The 20,652-nt window shown below is 43.0% G+C and overlaps 1 protein-coding gene across 3 annotated transcripts; it reads left to right on the forward strand.

Annotated features, from left to right (window-relative positions):
* The first annotated feature begins 412 nt into the window (after positions 1-412).
* Positions 413-20,585, forward strand: LOC119563168 (dedicator of cytokinesis protein 1). 3 transcript variants are annotated; one of them, XM_037876430.1, is made up of 16 exons: positions 414-1,023; positions 8,778-8,889; positions 10,880-11,036; positions 11,102-11,371; positions 11,751-13,053; positions 13,115-13,403; positions 13,473-13,823; positions 13,878-14,052; positions 15,206-15,319; positions 15,927-18,093; positions 18,154-18,385; positions 18,453-18,539; positions 18,763-18,853; positions 18,914-19,084; positions 19,144-19,288; positions 19,348-20,585. In XM_037876430.1, the coding sequence occupies exons 1-16, from the start codon at positions 975-977 to the stop codon at positions 19,665-19,667; spliced, it is 6,033 nt and encodes a 2,010-aa protein (XP_037732358.1). In that variant the 5' UTR covers positions 414-974; the 3' UTR covers positions 19,668-20,585. The 3 variants fall into 3 exon arrangements, with proteins under 3 accessions (XP_037732360.1, XP_037732358.1, XP_037732359.1); XM_037876431.1 differs by lacking the exon at positions 15,206-15,319; XM_037876432.1 differs by lacking the exons at positions 18,763-18,853; positions 18,914-19,084; positions 19,144-19,288; positions 19,348-20,585 and adding an exon at positions 18,632-18,749 and having other exon boundaries at positions 413-1,023.
* The last annotated feature ends 67 nt before the right edge of the window (positions 20,586-20,652 follow it).

Below are 20,652 nucleotides of genomic sequence, written 5' to 3' on the forward strand. Positions count from 1 at the left end.
GAAGCTTGTTTTCATCAGCGATCGTATTTTTACAGATGCACACTTAACATAAATTTTAAATGCATTTATAACAGCTTTTGTAAAGTGAGACAGTGAATCGGTTGCCGTTTTCTTTCATGAGAACTATGTTGGCAAAATAACTCGCGATCAACATTTTTGAAACTAACACATTCCTCTGTTAGTTGACAGAGCCATGTTAACTTAACCAATGAACATTTCTGTTAAAGGACAACTTTTTGGTGTGACCGCGAATCAAACTCGATTTCCGATTTTGTCTGTTAGTTAACAGAGCCAATGTTACCATCGACGGTTAAAGAAAACTTCCCCGCTGTTACCCAGACGACGTGTCGTTTTCGCTGCGTCGGAAAAAGGCCCCGAAAACGGCACCCCCACCACCCCAGAACAACATTCGACAACAAAAACCAAAAACCCTCCCGCCCATTCACAACAAACGGTCGGAACGGAGCGCGTTCTCTGCGCGCTAAATGAATTTGCTGTGAGCCCTGCGCGCGAGTGTGAGTGTCGAGTGCGTGTCCATGTGCGGGAGTGTGAGCGGAGATAATTAGCTGAGCGGCGGCGGCCAACTCCCAAATCGAGAACAAAACGAGCGAAAAACAACGCAAAATGCATTAGCCAGCGACAATGGCGCGGAATGCAGGCTTTGTGCAATAGTTATTTGTAGCGGATTGTTGGCAATTCCATCACCGGTGTTCGTCGAAATCTACAGCGAAATCTGAGCTGGGGCGAAATGCTGGTGTTGGCGGCATTGTGAAAACGAAATCGAAATCGAAATCTCAACTACGTGTTGCTCTTTTTCGGTTGCCTAATTTCATGTCTTGTTGTTTTTATTTTCGCAAACGAAAGTCCGCCGCTTTGCATGTGTGAGTGGTGATCGCGTTGCGCTAGTGTTGGTGGTAAAAGTCGGCGCTGAATCAACAACAACAAAAACCACTCAAAGAAGAAAAGCCTTCAAGATGAGTGTGTGGAGCGATTGCAATGCCAAGCAGGCAGAATTCGGCATTGGTAAGTTGGCAATTAAAGCGATAAATTAGCTAGAATATGGCTGGGCGGGAATGTTTAAACAAAGTGCTTTGTAAACAACCATAAAGGAAAAGTTTATGAACTGTTGGGCGCTCCTTTCCAGAACCCCCAGCTCTCTCTCTCTCGTTTCACCGCATGTGTGCCCCCTGCTGCGTTGCTACGGTAAAACTTGTTGCACCTTCTCGCTTGCACACGCGGTTGCTGTTGTTGATCCTCCACCCTCTCTCTCTCTCTGTAATTTCGTTTTTCTTTCCATATCATCCTGCTCATTCAACACTAGCATAAAATTCTGAGATTTGCTCTTGAAATGAAAACCTGTTTTCTATCGTTCGTTCCCTCTCCCCTGGCTGTCCCTGTCTCACGTGCAACTGCAACACACTCGCAGAAAATGGTGATCGTACACAGAAAGAAAATATTTATTATATTTTATAGTTTATTAATTTACTTCAAATTCAAGGATCTCAGTGGGATTTTGAACCCGGGTATCTTAAAAGATGTGTATTTTAAATTAACAATTAGCTTAAAATGCATATTCACTATTCTGTAAAATTCTTTTCTTTTCTGTGTGTGGGACAAATCCCAATTCATTGGCAATGACCATGAAATATCTAATCGCGACCCGCTTCGAATACGTGTGAATTTTTTATGGCTCCCACTTTGTTGACCTTTTCACCGCTGATCAATAGATACGACAGGTACAGGGTACAGGTACCACTGATTCAGGTAGACCTAGTGGAACTGGGAATCTGTCACTCGTTAACACTCGAATGGAACTCCCCAGTGTTTGCACTTGTTATTTACACATGTTTGCCTCTGTCTCTGCCCTTTTTGTGTTTGCGCGTAACTAACTGTCGAAATCGCTGCGTGTGCCCGATAATACCGGTGGGGCGTGGCCAGGTGGGCGGTGGGTGGTGGTAAAATGTAATCATCTGCTATAATATTCGAAATATGGGGCGGTAGATAAGTTAGTCGTTGGCATTGAGTGTTGAATTTGGCCTTTGTAATGCGAAAATGCCTTACAACTGAGTATGAGGAATTCAAAAGAAACTCCTTATCAAAGATGCGTTCTTGTCTTATCTCGGTTTTCCATTTTGTTTGCCTTCCTTGGGTTCTTACAAATTTTTAAATCCTAAGCAAACAGCGGGCTGTTCCACATTTTTAAAATATGATAAACTTGGGGATTTCTTTGGCAGCTCATCCATTTTACGTATTATTTTTTAAATACAGCTCGTCAAAGGCGATAGCCATTGAGTAATCGCTTTATCACCTTAAGAGGCTCATTTCTGTTATCGTTTATCGATGCGTGCGTGTGTTTGTGGGTGGCACTTGGCTGAATTTATTTCTGTTGAAGAGCGAGTGAGTGAGCGAGCTGTAAATTTAAGTCCTCTGCCTCCTGCATAGCGGTAGTTGGGGCACACTCACTCGCACATAAAAGATCTGCTGCATATGTATGAACTCCACTACTGCAGCTCCCCCTGCTCACTCACCTCCACGCACAGTGGGATTAATTTGGAATCACAGCTCGTAAAATATGTGCCCGAGAGAAGAGAAAACTATGCCATAGAACAAAGGTTGAAGTTTACAACCATAACCAAATACAATAAAATATCATACATTTATTCATGATTCATAAAATTTTATTTTGTGAAAAACAATGAAATTCAAATTTGTTATATTGTTAAGAGAGAAAATAAATATGTCTGATTTAGATGTTGTAATAGTATTTAGTGAGTACTAAACAAGCTTCAAATATTATATCAAACTAGATGCGATACTTGTCCCACTGTGCTCCTTCTGGCTTTGATGATTTGTCTGTTTGTCGACCAAGTTAGAAGTTTGCCTGCGGTGACATCTTCACTTCCTTGCTGCACTACTCCACTGTTCATTGCCTCTAGTTGGTGTGCACCTGCAGCGTGCCCCCTCCCCCCCCCCCCCCTCACACTCGCTTTTATTTACTCACTCCATGCAGATGCATTCTACAGCTACATTTGAATAGCAAAAACAACAAGGGCGTTAATAATAAATACAACAACTTCAAATGAGGGGAAGTGCTCCAAACGTAAACGTAAAACTTAATGAGGCCTGAGAGCAGTGAAAAGTGAAGTCGAAACTCAAACAGGAAGAATCAAAAGAGAAGGGAAGGGGGGCCTAGTTGATTTGGTTTCTGATTTCAGAGTCTGGGTTTTCTCGATTTAATTAAAATTTTCCAGCTCGTTGGAGTTCGAGTTGCATGAAATGCCTTTTGATTTGCATAATTTCAAAGGAAAGCTTTTTTTCCGCTGCCTTTTACACACTCCAAGTGAAAACTTAAATCAAATTTGGTAGCGAGTACCGAAAAGTTATTCTCAGTTTCTAACCTTATAAGGGAGTGCTTGGGTTTCCAGAAAAATTCTATAGCTTTATTATTAATTTTGTAATATTTATTTATAAACGAAAAATGAATCAGCTCCTAACACTACTATAAGAAAATAAACCCTAGAACTTGAGAACTTACCCTGTAATAAGATAATATCGTTGGAGTTTGGGCCTCTATAATTTCAAAGATAAACAAGATATTGTTACGCAACCGAATAAGGTTCCCCCGATTCTTGTTATCATCGGGCAGATGCCCTTCCTCCGGGGCAGCTGCATAATTGTTTGTGCTGCTGACTCAGATCAGGGAACACTCATCCCCCGGACTTTGCCCTCACATACCATCCTCCGACTCCGAATAGTTGAGCAACCGCTCAAGTGAGTTGCTCATCCACTTGGGATTCTGATTCCACTTGGATCACCACCCCAAGAACCCTCCACTATCAGAGTACTCTCCCCCTGCTGCCGCCGGCGAATCTCCGCTTTCCATTTCGCAATCAAAATGGAAACTCAATCGCAATCCCCACCCCGGCTCGCAACTAGCTCACCCCCAGTCGAAGATTGCCAATGTCGGAGATTGTCGCATCTTTGGTTTCCCTTCTATGCTAATTGACCGAACTGCAATCTTCGATTGCTCTTGGAAATTGCTTAATTAAACATAAATTGCCTGCCGCAAAGAGCAGTTATGGGGATCGAATTCGATCGGGGAAAGTGGACAGGGAAACGAGCAGCGGGTTGAGGGAGGTAGCCGCGTCATTGGGGCACAGTGCGTCATCCGGTGTCAGTGGAAACTGGTTTCAGCTGCTCAAGAAACGTGAGCTAACGTTACAAAGGTTACCAGGTTCCATTGAAATGTTTTTCACAAGAGGGCTTTGATCGAGTTTTATCAAGCATTTGGGTTGTCATTAAAATAAATCTTTTTAGACGTCACTAGCAAATATCTTTACGACGATGGCTTTTCTATTTGCTAAATTTGCTTTTTTTTAGATAGCTAGGTGTATAGATTATTTTTAACGATGGTCTCTCGCCGCTCCATTTATTTTAGAAATATCTATGTACAAGAAAACGGCCCCATATTGATATAATTATTTTGGGAAAACATTCTTCTCTATCCAAGCAGTTAACCTTACTTGTTCAAAAAGTCATAAAACCAATTTTATATTGCATTTAAGTGATTTTCTCAGATGTCCCAAATGGGTCAAGTTTGTGTTTACATTTCCTCTTTTTGTCTTTTGTTGCTCCGCAATTTTTTATGGCTCTGCTCCGTAATAATAACGTTCTTTTTTATCAACATTCTTTTTTGTTTGGATTCTAATTCTAATTTGTTTCTGGATACTTTTTACGACCGCAGCGACATTAACCGTAACTGTCAACGGGCAAGACGCTCAAAGCGGTTGCGCAAGTATTTTTATGAATTTATGTTCCATCAAATATTATCTAGGAGTGCAAGATGGAGGGGACTGTGTAGGGTTCGCTTGTCCGTGCCACAGGTATGCGGTACACTTTCGGTATCAGGTTTACCCAATTGGTTGGTGAATAATTTCTTTTTGGCAAGCCCAAAAAATGTCGGAAATGGAGAGAAGGGGAATATTTAACTTAAGATAATGTTGTATACCATAGCCATCGCTTTCCAGTTGGTAATGGAATAATATAGTTAAATTATAGTTTTTCGACTTCAATTAAAACGCTATATTACGCGATACTCAATAAATTAATTTTAAGATCAAATCAGATCGCATCAAATCAGATTGACAACGTAAATGTTTCAGTTTTTCACATCTATTTTAGGTGAGCTTCAACAAGCTTATTAAAAAATATATACTATCAGTGCGCAATAAACAAACCCGTAGTTGGATTTTTATTTTGCATGTACTACAATGTATCCAATATAATTAATTTACAATACCTAATTATAAATTCCTCCCAACAGCTTAAATTAGCCGCATATGTATCTGTCGAGCACTTGAAATTATTCAAAATAAACAATAGAACTCCCATTGCGCACTCCCCCATTCTGTGTTGAAGTTTTTTTTTATCCATATTAATCTCACCTCACCCCGTTTTAGAGATCTTCCCTACCAATTGTAATAAGTCAATGCCAGAGCATCTTAACCAACGAGAATCATTATAATTAACCCTCCAAACTGTTCCCCAGGCTTTGGGCAATTAAAAACGTATATATAGGAAAGTGTATATATAGAAAACGCTTTGAGGCTTAGCTCATAATACCCGAATACCCCGAGCGTTAGGGATCGTCAAACAAACCGCTTCTACATATAGGAAAACAAAACAAAAAACCAAATGCCTTAGTGTGTGGAGAGAATTTGCATATGTGTATGATCATATATAGCCATAAAGAATCTTCTCTGAGCCGCGTGCTATTCAAGCCACATATTTTGGAATAAGCCAAGTTGTGGATGTCTTTGTCACGTTGTTGTAGTTTTTGTTTAACTTTTTTTTTTACTGTCCAGTCACCAGTCACGACGCCCAAGTTCGACACCAATTGATGACGAAGCGCCTCAACTGCGGTTCATTTTATATATTCACGTTGCTTTATGGACTGCGATTTATTATTGTTTTGCCTCTTGCTTTTATCTAGCTTTTAGCAAACTATAAACCGAAAGGGGTTTTGCTTGGACGGAGGAATAGGCACACTTTGTTCACGTGCTGGGGGGCACTTCGACATCTCCCTTTTCCAGGTGCAGCTGCATCCGTTGGGGCTCTACATGGAAAAAAATGGGATTAATGTTAAAGTGATTATATCATTAAAGTTATGGTAATCTGCTGAAATCGGTATTCAAAACAAGAAATATATATGTCCCCCAAAATATTATATAAAATGTACTTGAACTGATCGTAAAACTTATTATATATGTTTTTCCCTGTGCATTTCTAAATATAAGTTTGTTTGGTTGACTGACTGACTGTTGAGTGCCCACTGTTTAATGTTTTCTACACGGGTCCGAACCCTTTTTCCTTCTCACTACCATTCATCCGTGACTGCCCCTTCTACGATCTCTGGTATTTATAGCCGAACAACTTGTGCATTTCATTATTTATGATTGTTTCCGTTAGTCAACAAGTTTGTCGCTGTGACAGAGAAAAGGGTCTTGGGATAGGCTTTGTTTTGCTTATCGGCAAACTGGAGGAAAGGAAATGGGCTCGATTTAATGACGTTTTTGATCGTTCTTGAACTCAACCCCCTCACAGGTTCTGTGGGGCTTTATAGGTGTGCCGTTCCCAGTGACTGATTGCTTGACCGCAGCAGCGACGTTGGCGTAGGCGTCGCCGTCGGATGATTCATTGCCATTTCCGAGTATTTACTTAACTTGCGCATAAATAGCTTCCAGAAGTGGAAATAAGTGGATTCCCTTTAATCACTCATTGGTTTATTATAAATAAATCCAATAAATTCGATTAGTCTGCATTAGATCTATATATTTACGCACTTCCCAAGAAACTTTCGCAGCCGGGAAATCTCTTCTAAAGAGGTCCGCTCAACTGGTTTTCGCAATTGACCCAGTCCCACTCCAAGTTAACTTTCCACGCAATTGGACAGACGAAATAAAATGCAAAGCGCAAAAAAGTAACAGATAAACAGCATTTTACACGTACGATTGAGGGCAAATTAATAGGAGTGAAAGTAAAAATTATATATTTTTAAGGGTGCTTATTTGGTATTTCAGCAAATATTTTATTTATCACTTATCGACATAAAAAGCGTAAAATTGCAAAAATATATTCATGAATTCTTAAGCATACTCATGGGAATTATCTCAAAGCGTTATGTACGCACATTTTAAATGGGTTTGAATAATTGATGTTACAGTTTCAATTTATAACCCAAATGGACATTTTTGGGTTTGTGGGCAGGGGTTCGGAAGCCATTATTTTGACCTCTGTTGTGGGGGCACTACAGCAGCGGCAATGAATACCTTTTGCGAATTGTGGCCGCTGTCGCTCTTAATGGGCTGTGGAGGTCGTTCTCGCTTGTTATGCTTTCCATCGCGATCGGGCAGCGCGAACATTGCGAGCATCGGTCATTGGACCGTATCCCACGCCGCTGCCGCTCCGCTGCTCCGGTGCTCCGGTGCTCCCCTTCTGTTACGCAGTCGCCATCGGCACTTCCAATTCCTCCACCACATCCAGCAGTCCCAGTTCCATCCGCAGTGCCAGCACCACTTTTACCACCACCATCATCACCATCACCACCCGGAGCGTGCCACGCGAAGGCGGCTCAACTTGGATTTGGTATCTTTTGTGCTTGACTGCGGCGTTGGGCTTGTATTTTTTATGGGGGGTGCACAACTATATGTACTACATATAATGCTGTGTTGCTTATATCTGTAAGTTGCACTATCAAGGCAAGGAGGAAGTTTGTCGGCGACGATAGAGACCCGCCGGTTGTATTATGTCCCATAATGTCTCATGTGGGGAAAACAGAAACCACTACTCCCAAGGGAGTAATAGTAATGGGGTTTTATAAGATGATTTGATTAAATTGGGCACTGGAGTGTGGCAGCGAAAATTTACTTCATGTCTTAATTGCCTATTTGCTAAATTTTTAATACTTGTAGCCATGAGCTCAAAATTTCACTTAGGAGTAGTAATTATTACTGGCAGCTGTAAGGTAAACAAACTGGAAATATTTCATGGAAAATATATGCTTAAAGAGAAAAACTTATTAATAATTCAAAATATGTTCGATTCGCAACTCTTAAAAATTATTCTAATCTTTAAAAAAATATATTTAAAATTTTATATTTTATCACTTCTTTTATTTCGCATGGGATGTCTTAGTCTAGTTATTTTTCTTGACCAATCCATTGCATTACTTTTGCGACTTATAAAAAATTAGTTCACTTATCTAAACAATAGAAACGGATTCCGGGATGCCAAGTTATATTTCCGACTTCTTGGTGCGATATCATAGTTCATTTCCTATGCAAGTGCGTCATTTGCAGTGCCCGTCAGACATCCAATTCTTATCGACAGTCGGGTTTCGAGGAAGTTGCCCAAAGCCAGACATAGTTTTTATGTTAGATCTCACGTATGAAATGAAATGGTTGCAAAAGCGGGCAGAAGAAGGGGATTTGGATTCTGGTGGGATGTTGGGGGTGAGACGCTGGGTTTATCAAATATCCCATCCGCTCGGGTGCACAGATAGCGGCAACCCAGTTTCCGATGATCATCGCCGTCCCCCTCATGATGGAATGGGCTAATTGATAACCTTCCGCTCCCGTTTATTCGCGTTGATTTCGCTGTGATTTCGCTCAGTTCGCAGCGGCTGACAACTGGAAAAGGTGCTCTAGGCTAAGCTCCCTACACATCCGAATTATATATATTTCGTTTTATACTAATTTTTCAACTTATCTTCCTTTCAGCCAAGTGCAATTTCGACCAGGAGACGAAGCCACATCGCCTCAATCTGGATGTGGGCGATGCTGTCATAATTCTTAAGGAGACCACCCACTGGTACTACGGTTACAGACAAAAGTGAGTAGTTATGTAAAATATTAGACAACGGGCGACAAAATATTAGAACTGCTTGTTAAAAACTTAACAAAATTGATTATAGTAGTATAGATAGGCGAAAATCTCCAGTAGCCCTACCCTTATCCAAAACAATACTCTTGACAACCTGCAACTCACAAGACTCCACTAATTTCCTTGTAAACTATGGACTGCTATTATTTCGATCGGTGTAGCTTGTCTAATCAAGCAATCTGCTAGATCTTTTCCCCCGACTTTCACTGCAATCTCGTTTGTCTAATGCATATGCATGAGGCTGTTGGGGAAACATCCCAGACATTAGCGGACAAAAAAGCAGCAGACAATCGACAGACTGAAGAAAATCCAGCAGCGGCCAAAGTTCAGAAGCGGAAATGCTTGAAACAGATATTTCACAGGCAGCGTGAGGCAATCGTAAATCAGGTACACAGGCGCCGCCCATTTGGTGGTTGGGCCTTTGTTTACTGCTCAAGATGCCCGGGAATTCCGGGGAAATCTGTGCCAGCACTCCGCTTCTTGCCCAACGCTCCTTCATCCTTTACTCCGAAACAGATGCCACCATGTGGCTGACTGCCAAAGTTGCATGCCACATCCGTTGAAGAAGAGATTAAGTTTTCTTTTCCCATCCCACCATTCAATATTTATACATGGTTTGACCCTTTTGCTGCCGTTTGGTTTGTTTGGGTTTCTTTTTATTTTTCTTGTATCTCTCATTTGGTTTTTATCTGGAGACGGCTGACCATGTCTTATCAAGAATGAAAAAAAGAACGAGGAAAACCAGAAGAGAACGCCATCCGAATTGACGAAGCTGACCTTTTTCCATATTTCTGCTGACCCAAACAACCCCATCCCAAGTGGAACCAAAGATTCCGTGGCCAGACATCTCGGATGGCAGAGTAAATACAACGGGTAGCAAAGAAAGTAAATAAATAAAAGCACGAATTCCCCGATCACAGTGAGGCGCGCCTTAGGAAACCAGTTCAAGACCAGAATGTGTGGCGTTAATTTGCCTTAATTGCGTAGAATATTTCCCACACAACACTGTGCGTTTATCAACAGGCAATAAAAAGAAATTCAATATGCTGATAACCTCTTCGGCCCGAATTTCTATTTGTTTTCGGCTCTGCCTATTTTTGTTTATATTAAAATATCAATTTTAATTGTGCATTTTCTCACGATTTTAAAGCGTAAATATTAAATTTAACGAGCCTTCTTTCTGGCCACTGAAAATCAATTAAAAATGCTTAATCAATTTGGAGGTTGCGCAGCAAGTCAGATACCTGAACCAAAAAAAAAAAACATCAATGTAGAACTATGACCGGGGTTCAGGGACCTCAAAAGGGGGTAAGGGGGTAGTTGGGGAAGTGGGCTGCTGATTCCATAAGTGATGAATGCCTCGAGCAATTAAAGCGGCCACCCCGCATGTCAAGCGGCGAATTGAGCCAAATTAAAGCATTCCATTTCATCCGACAGTGTCACACTTTGAGCGCACTTCCTCTGCAGACTGGCAGACACTGAAAAATATCATCTATGAGATAATATATTATGGAGTATTTATTGAGAATACTAAATCTAAAGGGGATTATTTAATTTTAACATAATTATTATTATTTATATTTATTATTCTTGAAAAATAAGCCAAAGTCATCAGATCTTTCGGAAACCCACATGACTTCCCTTTTCCGAAGTGCACGCTTCCCAGTGCCTCAAGTTCCCCTATCGCCTGGCTTGGGTTGGGTAATTCATCAGCCGCAATGGCTGTTGAATTGTGTCATATATGTAAATATGAAGTGTCCACAGTAAAGCGTCGTTTTAGAGGCCTTTTACTTGACTGAACAGATAGGGAAGCCGCAAACTCAGCTTTCACTGTGGCGTTTGTAAGCCACGGAGTGGCAATTTGTTCTTTTGTGTTGCATCCCATGTGCATGGCACATTTTAATAACTCACCCTCTTCTTTTTCCCCATATTATTTCAGAGCAAAGGAAACACGCGGCATATTTCCCAAGAGTTATATACACTTATGCGAATATAATATCGTGAATGGGGAGTACTGCATCCAGCGTACGGATATTGTGGAGGAGATCACAAAAGTGCTCCTCGAGTGGGGTTCCATAGCCAAGAATTACTTTCTGGTAAGCTCGGAAATTATTCATAATTATGATTCAGTTTTTAATCACTCTATATATTCTAATTTTAGACCACAAATCCCAATTTTTCAAAAATTCGGGGAAAAATGAACGAACTTAATAATAACAGGGCGGCCCTGATCTCCGGCAATCTTCCACTGGACGAAGTGCGAAAGGTGAAGCTGCTGGCCACCAACCAGATCGATACTGGCAACAAGCTCCTCGGCCTGGACATGGTGGTGCGGGATGAGAGCGGCGACATCTTGGACACCAATGCCATTTGCACCACCGAGCTGTACGAGCAGCATATGCAAGCTGTTCACCGCATCGACAAGGCCAATGTGAGTGTCTAAAACTGCAACGGAAAAACTATATCTGTCAGCTATAAATTCAAGTTCAGGTCATAAAATATATGTATAAATTTGTTTGTTTCTTTAACTTTATTGGAATTGCAAGAGTTAATTATAGAACGTATATGTACTTATGCACTAGAACTAGGGGATTTCACAAACTGGTGGTTTCTACCTCTATTTAAAATGTGTAGTTCCAAATGTGTCACTTCATATTCATCCGATAATAAGTTTCACATAAGCTTTTATAAATGTTGATTACTATTTTTATACGATGATTCATGTTTGATTTCATTCTTATTCTTTTTTATAAAATGTAAAAATGAAAACGCAAAAGTACTAATCCCATTTCCATTGATCCACCCTATAGCGCCTATGCAGCGAGCGGGGATCACCACGAACCCCCAACAAATACTCGCACAACATCCTGTTGCACGTAAACGCCTTCGTGTGCAAGTTCCAGGAGGATTCGGACCTGCTCTTCACGCTTTTCGACGGCGAAACGCACAAACCCATCAGCGAAAACTATGTGGTCAAGTGGTCACGGACGGGTATCGCCCGTGATATCGACCAGATCGACAATAACCGCGTGCTGTTCACGGATCTCAGTAAAAGCGATCTGGCCATTGCCAAAATGTACCTGGTGTGCTACGCCATCCGCATCGGTTCCATGGAGTTCAAGGATTCGGCAGAGTCCAAGCGGACCAGCATGAGCATTGCCAACAGCATGCTGAACGCCTCGAGTCGCAAGGCCTCCCAGCTGTCGGTGAGCTCCAGTGGATCGTCCAGCAGCAATGGAGAATACATCATCCGACGACCGTTTGGAGTGGCCTGCAAGGATCTGACGCCCTTCATCAACAAGTCGGACGACTTTCGCGGCAACATAGACTTGCCCTTCATCATGTGCGAGAAGGATACGCTGGACGGCACTCTGCGTAAGCTAATTGCCAACAAGGACATCGGCAAGATAGATTCCAAGATGGCTGTGACCATAGAGGTGCTGCGAGGCGACATAAAGCAGATCAAGGAGGAATTCCCACGACTGATGCATACAAATGTGCCGGTGGCCCGCAAGATGGGATTCCCGGAAGTTATACTGCCCGGCGATGTGCGAAATGATCTGTACCTCACAATCTGCAGCGGAGAGTTTTCCCGCATTGCCAAAACATCGGAGAAGAACGTGGAGGTGTCGGTGTGCGTGGCCAATGAGCAGGGATACCTCATGCCCGGCGTACTGAGCATCGGAGCCGGACATCAGCCCATTGACGAGTACAAGTCGGTGGTGTACTACCACGATGACAGGCCCAAGTGGCAGGAGACCTTCAAGATTCATGTGCCCATCGAGGACTTTAAGCAATGTCACCTGCGCTTTGTGCTCAAGCACCGCAGCAGCAACGAGCAAAAGGATCGTACCGAGAAACCCTTTGCTCTGTCTTATGTGCGTCTTATGCAGGCCAACGGCACGACCATTACACAAGGTCAACACATCCTCGCCGTTTACAAGATCGACCACAAGAAGTACGACAAGACAGTGGCCAATTCTTATTTGGAGCTGCCAGCCACGGTAGCTGAGCTGCAGGGCGCCAAACCTTCCATCAGCGGACTCACGCTCCTGCCAAAGGATCAACTGTCCATCGGGGTCAACCTGTGCAGCACCAAGCTCACGCAGAGCGGTAGGCAGAGCCGTTAAATTACCAATTGAACAATTAATCTTATGAATGCATTTACTTACAGTGAGCTTGCTGGGACTTCTGAATTGGTCCGCCCATAAGGAGACGCTGGAACAGTCCCTTAACGCCTTGACAACAGTTCCCGGCGAGGAGGTGGTGAAATTCCTGCAAGACATACTCGATGCTTTGTTCAACATTCTGGTGGAGAACGACCATCCCGAGAAATACGATCAGCTTGTCTTCATGAGCATTATACATTTGATTGAAACCGTGTCTGATCTCAAGTACCAACACTTTCTCACTGTTCTCGATGTGTACATCAATGAAAGCTTCTCATTTACTCTGGCCTATACGTAAGTAATATATATTATGGGGTTTATAAATTAATAATCCTTTCTTAATTTGGTTTTACCAATGATTAGCAAACTGATGGATGTGCTGCAAAAGAATATCAGCGAAGCCATTACTCCGAAAGAAAAGTCTGCTGATGGCAATGATCTGGAGGAGAGCGTGGAGGTTCGACGTCTGTACAAGACCACTCGTTACCTTCACTACGTGATGAAGTTCGTGATTCGATCGAGGGTGCTCTATGCCGAGATGAACTGCAACACGGACTATGTGGACTTTGCCACCCGACTGCAGGAACTGCTTCGCATGTTCATCGACATGATTGGCTGTCCGAGCAATCTGCTTAAGTCGGAGGGAGCGCTGCTCAAAAACCTGCACATTATAGCCACGGATCTGATGCAGGTCTTCGATCAAGTGCGATTGAGGTGGGATCAAGGCATAGATCACTTTATTCCAGAGACTAACTAGTATTTTAACAGTGTTTCCATTGTGGAGATCCTTGAGAAGTTCCCACCGCGTCGGCTAGCCCAGTCGAAGATGGGCTGCATCAAGGACTTTGTAGAGACCAAGCTCTTCACCCTGCCCAAATGTCGGGCCATCTTACTGCCCGTGTTCTGCAAGCACATCAAGGATCACCTCGACAGCAAGGAGGAGGTAAGTGTTTGGGCAATAACAGCATTGCGTGTGCCACTAATTTATCATTTGGGAACTGCATTTTGTTCTTAATCCAATGCATCGTCTTTGAAAATTGTCTTGTGAATGCACCGACGAGACGCAAAATTAAAACATAACCCAACACATGATCAAGTCAAGTCAGTTCTGAAAGTAACTAACTAAAATCAAACTTAAAATAATTTTCCTTACATAATGGCTCTATAAGACATAAACATATACAGATCTAATGTTGCTTACAATAAATATCACCCTTTGGAGATGCCTGTAAACTCTAATTAACTGATGCAAATAATTTAACAAATACAATTCCATTTATTACATACATAATAATATAGGTTATTAAACACTTTGGTCATCTTTTATGAAAGAGTATTTTTTCTTGACATGTGACTTGTCTTAATTTTGCTCAGTTCCGTTTTGAACTATTTAGTAACTAGTTAAGAGTCAAATCTTCGCAAGCTATGTTTAGTTAGTGTTAAGCATGTTGCATTCGCTTTCTATTATTAAAATGTTTAGCATGTGAATTGGCAATTTCAATTGCTATGTGTCTTGTTTCCTAGTTTTAGCTAAATGTTTTGTCCACGTCCTAGCGTTAAGCACCATATAAACGATTGTACAATGTAGTGAATTAGCCATGACATGTCCACGTTAGCTCCGTGTTAGTTAGCGATCTTCCTGTGTGTGTCTATAGCGAGACTACCTCTGTATCTACCATGGGGCGTAGCGAACTCATATAAATGTTATGTAAACATTCCACCGACGTGTTTAGTTTGGCCATTAGTATTGCACCCGCTCACCAACGTCATCGTCATAGTTAGAAAGCAATTTGCATTTGGCAGCTCATCAAAGCACTATTCAAATCACATCAACCACCTGGGAACAGTAAACACACCTCAACCACACAACACACCCACCCAAATCCAAATATGAATGTGTGATCTCTCCTCACCGGCACCTAATTAGTCAGCTATACCTATCTGTCTGTACCTCTTCTCTAATTCCATTATCATTAAATGTTTTTCGTATAATATTTCAAAAACAAAATCGAATTCTTATTCACGCACAACCCAACCTATGTGTTGTTATCGTTTTTCTGTCGTTGCCACCGCAATTGCCTTGTACAAAAAACTAGGGAGACTCGAAAACCGATATCTGGCAGCAAGAAAAGAATCTTTCGAAAGCCGCTAAAGTGCTCGGACAGAAAAAATCCCAACTGCACACTTGTGATACGACTGCCAACAAAAAGGTAAAGGAAATAAGTCTCTCATCATGAACTCTCTCAGTCAGGTCAGCCCAAGTCCCTGTGATCACTGATCAGCATCGAAACCCTTGATTTGTTACCCCTACCCCAAATGTTAAGTATTATTATCATGTACCACCTAAGATCTTTTTGTTCTGCCGTTAAGCTTGCAGCTAACTGGTCAGGGTTATCTGCTCCAAAGGCTTTTCAAGCTTTATGCTATCGATGGTGAGAAAGTTTAACCAGCTCCTAAGTTTTCCCGCCATCGATGCCCGCTAAGTTAGGCTTAAGTTGTTCCAGCTTTTTGCAATGCAATGTTAAATGGTTTCGTGTTTTTTTTTTTATACCTGCAACGTTTCTATGTTAATTTTAATTAAATTAAACACTAACGTTAACGTTATCCTATGAAGCCCAGTCAGAAAGTAACAAGAGCCCAAGAAAGAGCTCTCAAAAGAAGTAGATTTACTCAGCAATCCGGTTTACGTTTTCAATCCTAAGCGTTCAATAAAAGTATCCCAAGCTTACTTGGATTGAAAACAATAACTCGGATTGACGATCCCTTAAGTAAACCTCCCTCCATTTCCATCGTTAATATATCATTTTTAATCGTTAGATTGCCGAGTGCATCAACATCATGAACAACATACTGAAACTTCTGTTTCGGTCGGATGTGGGCGCCACGCACAATGACATTCGGGACATAATGGTCATCCTGTTCCGCACCGTGATGAAGGCAGCCCACTCCCTGGATAGGGACACTGGATTGGTGGGCAAGTTCTTTGCCATCATGCTGGGAATCCTGCAGCGCATGGACGCCCAACACTACGAGTACTTTGTGAAGGACCTTCATCAGCGAGGGGAGCTAAAGCACTTTGTCGTAGAGATCCTTTTGGTATTCGAGGAGCTGGTGTCTCCACATCAGAAGGCGGTGTTTCCTCGCGATTGGATGGACATGATTATGCACCAGAACACCGTGATCCTGGGAGCCCTGAAGCACCTGACCGTGGTGATCACGGACTACTTCCTCTGCCCATTCGAGAAGCAGATTTGGTCGAATTTCTTTCAGTGTTCCATCGCCTTCCTTGTGCAATCTCCGCTGCAGTTAAATGATTTCAACGATAACAAGCGGCAAATTGTGTTTGCGCGATATCGCGACATACGCAAGGATACGGCCATGGAGATCAGGAAGATGTGGTTCCAGCTGGGGCAGCACAAACCTAAGTTTGTGCCGCAGTTGGTGGAGCCCATACTGGAGATGAGCATGATACCGGAGAAGGAGCTGCGCCAGGAGACCATCCCTATCTTCTTCGACATGATGCAGTGCGAGTACTACAGCTCCCGTCTGGAGCAGGAAAGCTATGGCGACACCAAGTTCAATAACACGCATCACAAAGGAAATTTCTCCGATTTCAAGACAGCTATGATTGAGAAGTTGGACATCCTAATTGGAGCCGGCAAGGGCGATGCCGAGTACAAAGTTCTCTTCGAGAAAATCATGATGGAGCGCTGTGCTGCCCACAATATCCTTAATGTGGATGGCACCGCGTTTGTGCAGATGGTTACACGGCTGATGGACAAGCTGCTGGAGTACCGCTTCATTATCCAGGACGAGAGCAAGGAGAATCGCATGGCCTGCACCTTCTCGCTTCTGCAATTCTACTCGGAGGTCGATCTTAAGGAGATGTACATTCGGTATGTGTACAAGCTGTGCGCCCTGCACATGGAGTTCGAGAACTACACCGAGGCCGCCTTCACGCTCAAGCTGCACACGGAGCTGCTGCGCTGGACGGACACGGATCTGTCGCACCAGCTGCGCAGCTACCGGCACAGCAACTGCCGCACCCACCGCCAGTTGAAGGAGGCACTCTACTTCGAGATCATGGAGTACTTCGACAAGGGCAAACAGTGGGAGTGCGCCATCGACATGTGCCGGGTGCTGGCCCGCCAGTACGAGGAGGAGATCTTCGACTACCTCAAGCTGGCGGAGCTGCTGAATCGTATGGCGTTGTTCTATGAGAAGATCATTAAGGAGCTGCGCCATAACTCCGAGTATTTCCGAGTGTGCTTCTATGGGCGGGGATTCCCACGCTTCCTGCAGAATCGCGTCTACATCTTCCGTGGCAAGGAGTACGAGCGGCACAGTGACTTCTGCGCCCGTATGCTAGTGCAGCATCCGCAGGCCGAGCTCATGCAAACGCTGGAGGCTCCGGGCGAGGACATCACCAATAGCGATGGCCAGTACATCCAGGTGAACAAGGTGGAGCCGATAATGGGTCAGGCATTTAACAAATTCAACGATAAGATCATCAACAACGAAATCGTCAAGTATTTTACCGCCAACAACGTGCAGAAGTTTCAGTTTTCACGTCCGTTCCGAGACAGCATCAATGGCGGAGACAGGGATGATGTTCGGAATCTGTGGCTGGAGCGAACTGAGTTGCTCATTCGTTTCCCTCTGCCGGGCATTCTGCGCTGGTTCCCCGTCATCGAGACCAACACCTTTAAGATTTCTCCCCTGGAGCGGGCGGTTGAAATTATGAAGGACACGAACCGGGACATTCGCCAGCTCGTAATCCTGCACAAGAGTGACGAGAGTCTGCACATCAATCCGCTGAGCATGAAACTGAATGGCATTGTGGATCCTGCCGTGATGGGTGGCTTTGCCAAGTACGAGGAGGCCTTCCTAACCGAGGATTATCTAGAGCAGAACCCAGACGACAAGGAGTTGGTAGAGGAGCTCAAGGATTTGATTGCCAATCAAATTCCGCTGCTGGAGATAGGTGAGCTATAAAGTAATTGGAAAGGGTTAAAGGATTTAAAACCATTTTTATTCCACACAGCTATTCAGCTCCACCGCATGCGTGCTCCGGACAGTCTTAAAGCCCTGCAGGAGCACCTGGAAGGCTGCTTCGCCGACATGCAGCAGCATGTGGAGCTGCGCTACGGACGCAAGTCCTGCGACCTGAAATTCGAAAGAGATTCGGTGGTAATGCGTCGCCCGAACTTCTTCCTGCCGCCTCTCTTCGATGGCAGCAACAATCGCCACTCGGAAACCAGCATGGGATCCTCAGAGTAAGTCATCATAGCTTTCTGCTCAAGGTGGTGTCTCATGTCGTTTCATTTTCATTCCCATTTGCAGTAGCGGCCTGTCGAAGTCAACATTTCTGCCGCGGCCACAAACCAATTCCATTAAGAATCCATTCTCCGGCTTGAGTTTCAACCCTAGGTGAGTGCCATTGATGATCCCGAGTTGTTTGGAATGCTCTTCCTAACCATAATCTTTTTAACTCTTTCTTCACACTAACTGCTGGCATTTAGTTTGAGACTCTAACATTATTTTGATTTTGGTTGATTTTTAAATTGCATTTTCCTTTCCTTTCGTTTTGTTTCATTAATTTCGTTCTGTTGCTTATCATCTACGCTTACTTTGCCCATGCCACCACGTGCAGACCCAGCTTGGGACACTCGCCGAGCATCAAGAGCAACAAGAGCAAGGATAAGACTCCCAGCAAGCGGCGCAATAAGGATGGAAAGGTGAAGGTAGGCGGTTTGATAGAACTTTTCCTGGAAACCTTATTAAAAGCTATTTTAAAACCACAGGAGCGTGAAGCCCATAGCCTGTCCAGCAGTCAGTGGTATACACCACCATTGTCCACCATAACATCAACGCCTGAGAAGGAGATCAACACATCCATTGCTTCGCTAGCCAGTACATCTAATAGTTCTCTGAGTGGTCCCAAGACTCCAGATCCTCATGTCCTCACAGAGGAGGTTGGTTTATAGTATTGATTGTCATGTTATTATCTAACCTTTGGTTTTCTATATAACAGCTTACACCCAAGCGACCTTTGCGTTCGGAAATGGAGAAAGAACGTCGACTTTCTCGTCCTGCCAGCATTGCCACACCAACGGCCACTATCAAGAATTTCCCCGACACGCGTTCGCTGTCCGAGAGCAGCAATCGTAACTCTGTTGGTAAGTGTTAATCTATTTATTTAATGTACATCCTTTAATATATTTAAATTATCCCGCAGAAACTACAGATTCCACATCCGAGGAGGACATTCGGCCGCCACCTTTGCCCGCCAAGGCACGCGACTCCACGGACTTCACTAGCCTGTCGCAGAACATGGATTGGACGCCGAATGGTTATTCGATGCTTAGTACCATTAGCAACACCAGCAGCAGCAGCATGAGCACCACCTCGACCCTGACGAAGACCAGTATTACGAACACCACGTACGAGTATTTGGAGACCACGAACTTCAGTTTGGTGGGTGCCATCGATGGAAACAAACCGCGTCCGCCGACGCCGCCACCGAAGCCATCGCGCCACAGTAAACACATTCCATAGGGTAGCAAGGGGCCAGATTGAAACCCCAAGAGCTTCCAGTGCAGCGCCATAAATGTTCAAACGTTGTCGAGTGCCAAATATTCCTGTTACTACATGTGTAGCCGGCCACCGAGCCGCCTGCAAACGCAGCCACAAAAACAGCAACGACCTTTGCCTCAACCTATCGACCGCCTGTCTACCAAATCAAGTGTCTTAAAAAACGATCGCATTAGCCTGTAACATTCAGATTTCCGATAACTATATGTTTAAGTGTTTGGTTACGTTTTAATGATATTATGTTGAACATGTCATTTTCGTTTAGTTAAGAGATTTGTCGTGTAATTTGTTTCCCTTGTTGGGAACTCAACTGCTTGTCTTCCACAAGTACTAGTTAATATTGTACACATGTGTGTTGTACCATAGATATATACAATTAGATGTAAGCTTAAATCAGCAATTCGAAGAACTTTGTACGTCTCTTATGCAAACAAGTGCCACAGTCTATATGCAATAGCAATTAACATACACGAACCCCACGACCATAACTTCGATTTTACGAACAAGCAAAATGGTTTTAGCACAAATTTACTAACGAGTCAATTACGAAACACTAATGTGAAACGAAATCTTGCATGCTACAATTTTAAACATTTTTTGAAGAACGCCTAACTATTTACACTGTTTTTATACGATTCAGTATAGCCATAATGTAGAGGAAATAAATGTTGAGATTTATTCGTTAAGCTTATATAAATATTATATATGAACGAACTACTTGCACTGAATGCATACGGCGCAATTATTTTAACGAACCTGAGTTTAAATGTTTAGTTTTAGCCAAAATCATTGTTTAAATTTGTTTTTAATGGATTCTGTGTAATTTTCGATCTGTGTATCGGCCAAAGATTAAGCAATAATAAAATATAATTAAGCATGTAACAACCATGATTTCATTATATTAACTGGGGGGAGTTTTAAAAAACCAGGAAACAAAGAAAAACCATTT

This window comes from Drosophila subpulchrella, chromosome 3R (genome assembly GCF_014743375.2).
Source record: "Drosophila subpulchrella strain 33 F10 #4 breed RU33 chromosome 3R, RU_Dsub_v1.1 Primary Assembly, whole genome shotgun sequence".
NCBI classification, from domain to species: domain Eukaryota; kingdom Metazoa; phylum Arthropoda; class Insecta; order Diptera; family Drosophilidae; genus Drosophila; species Drosophila subpulchrella.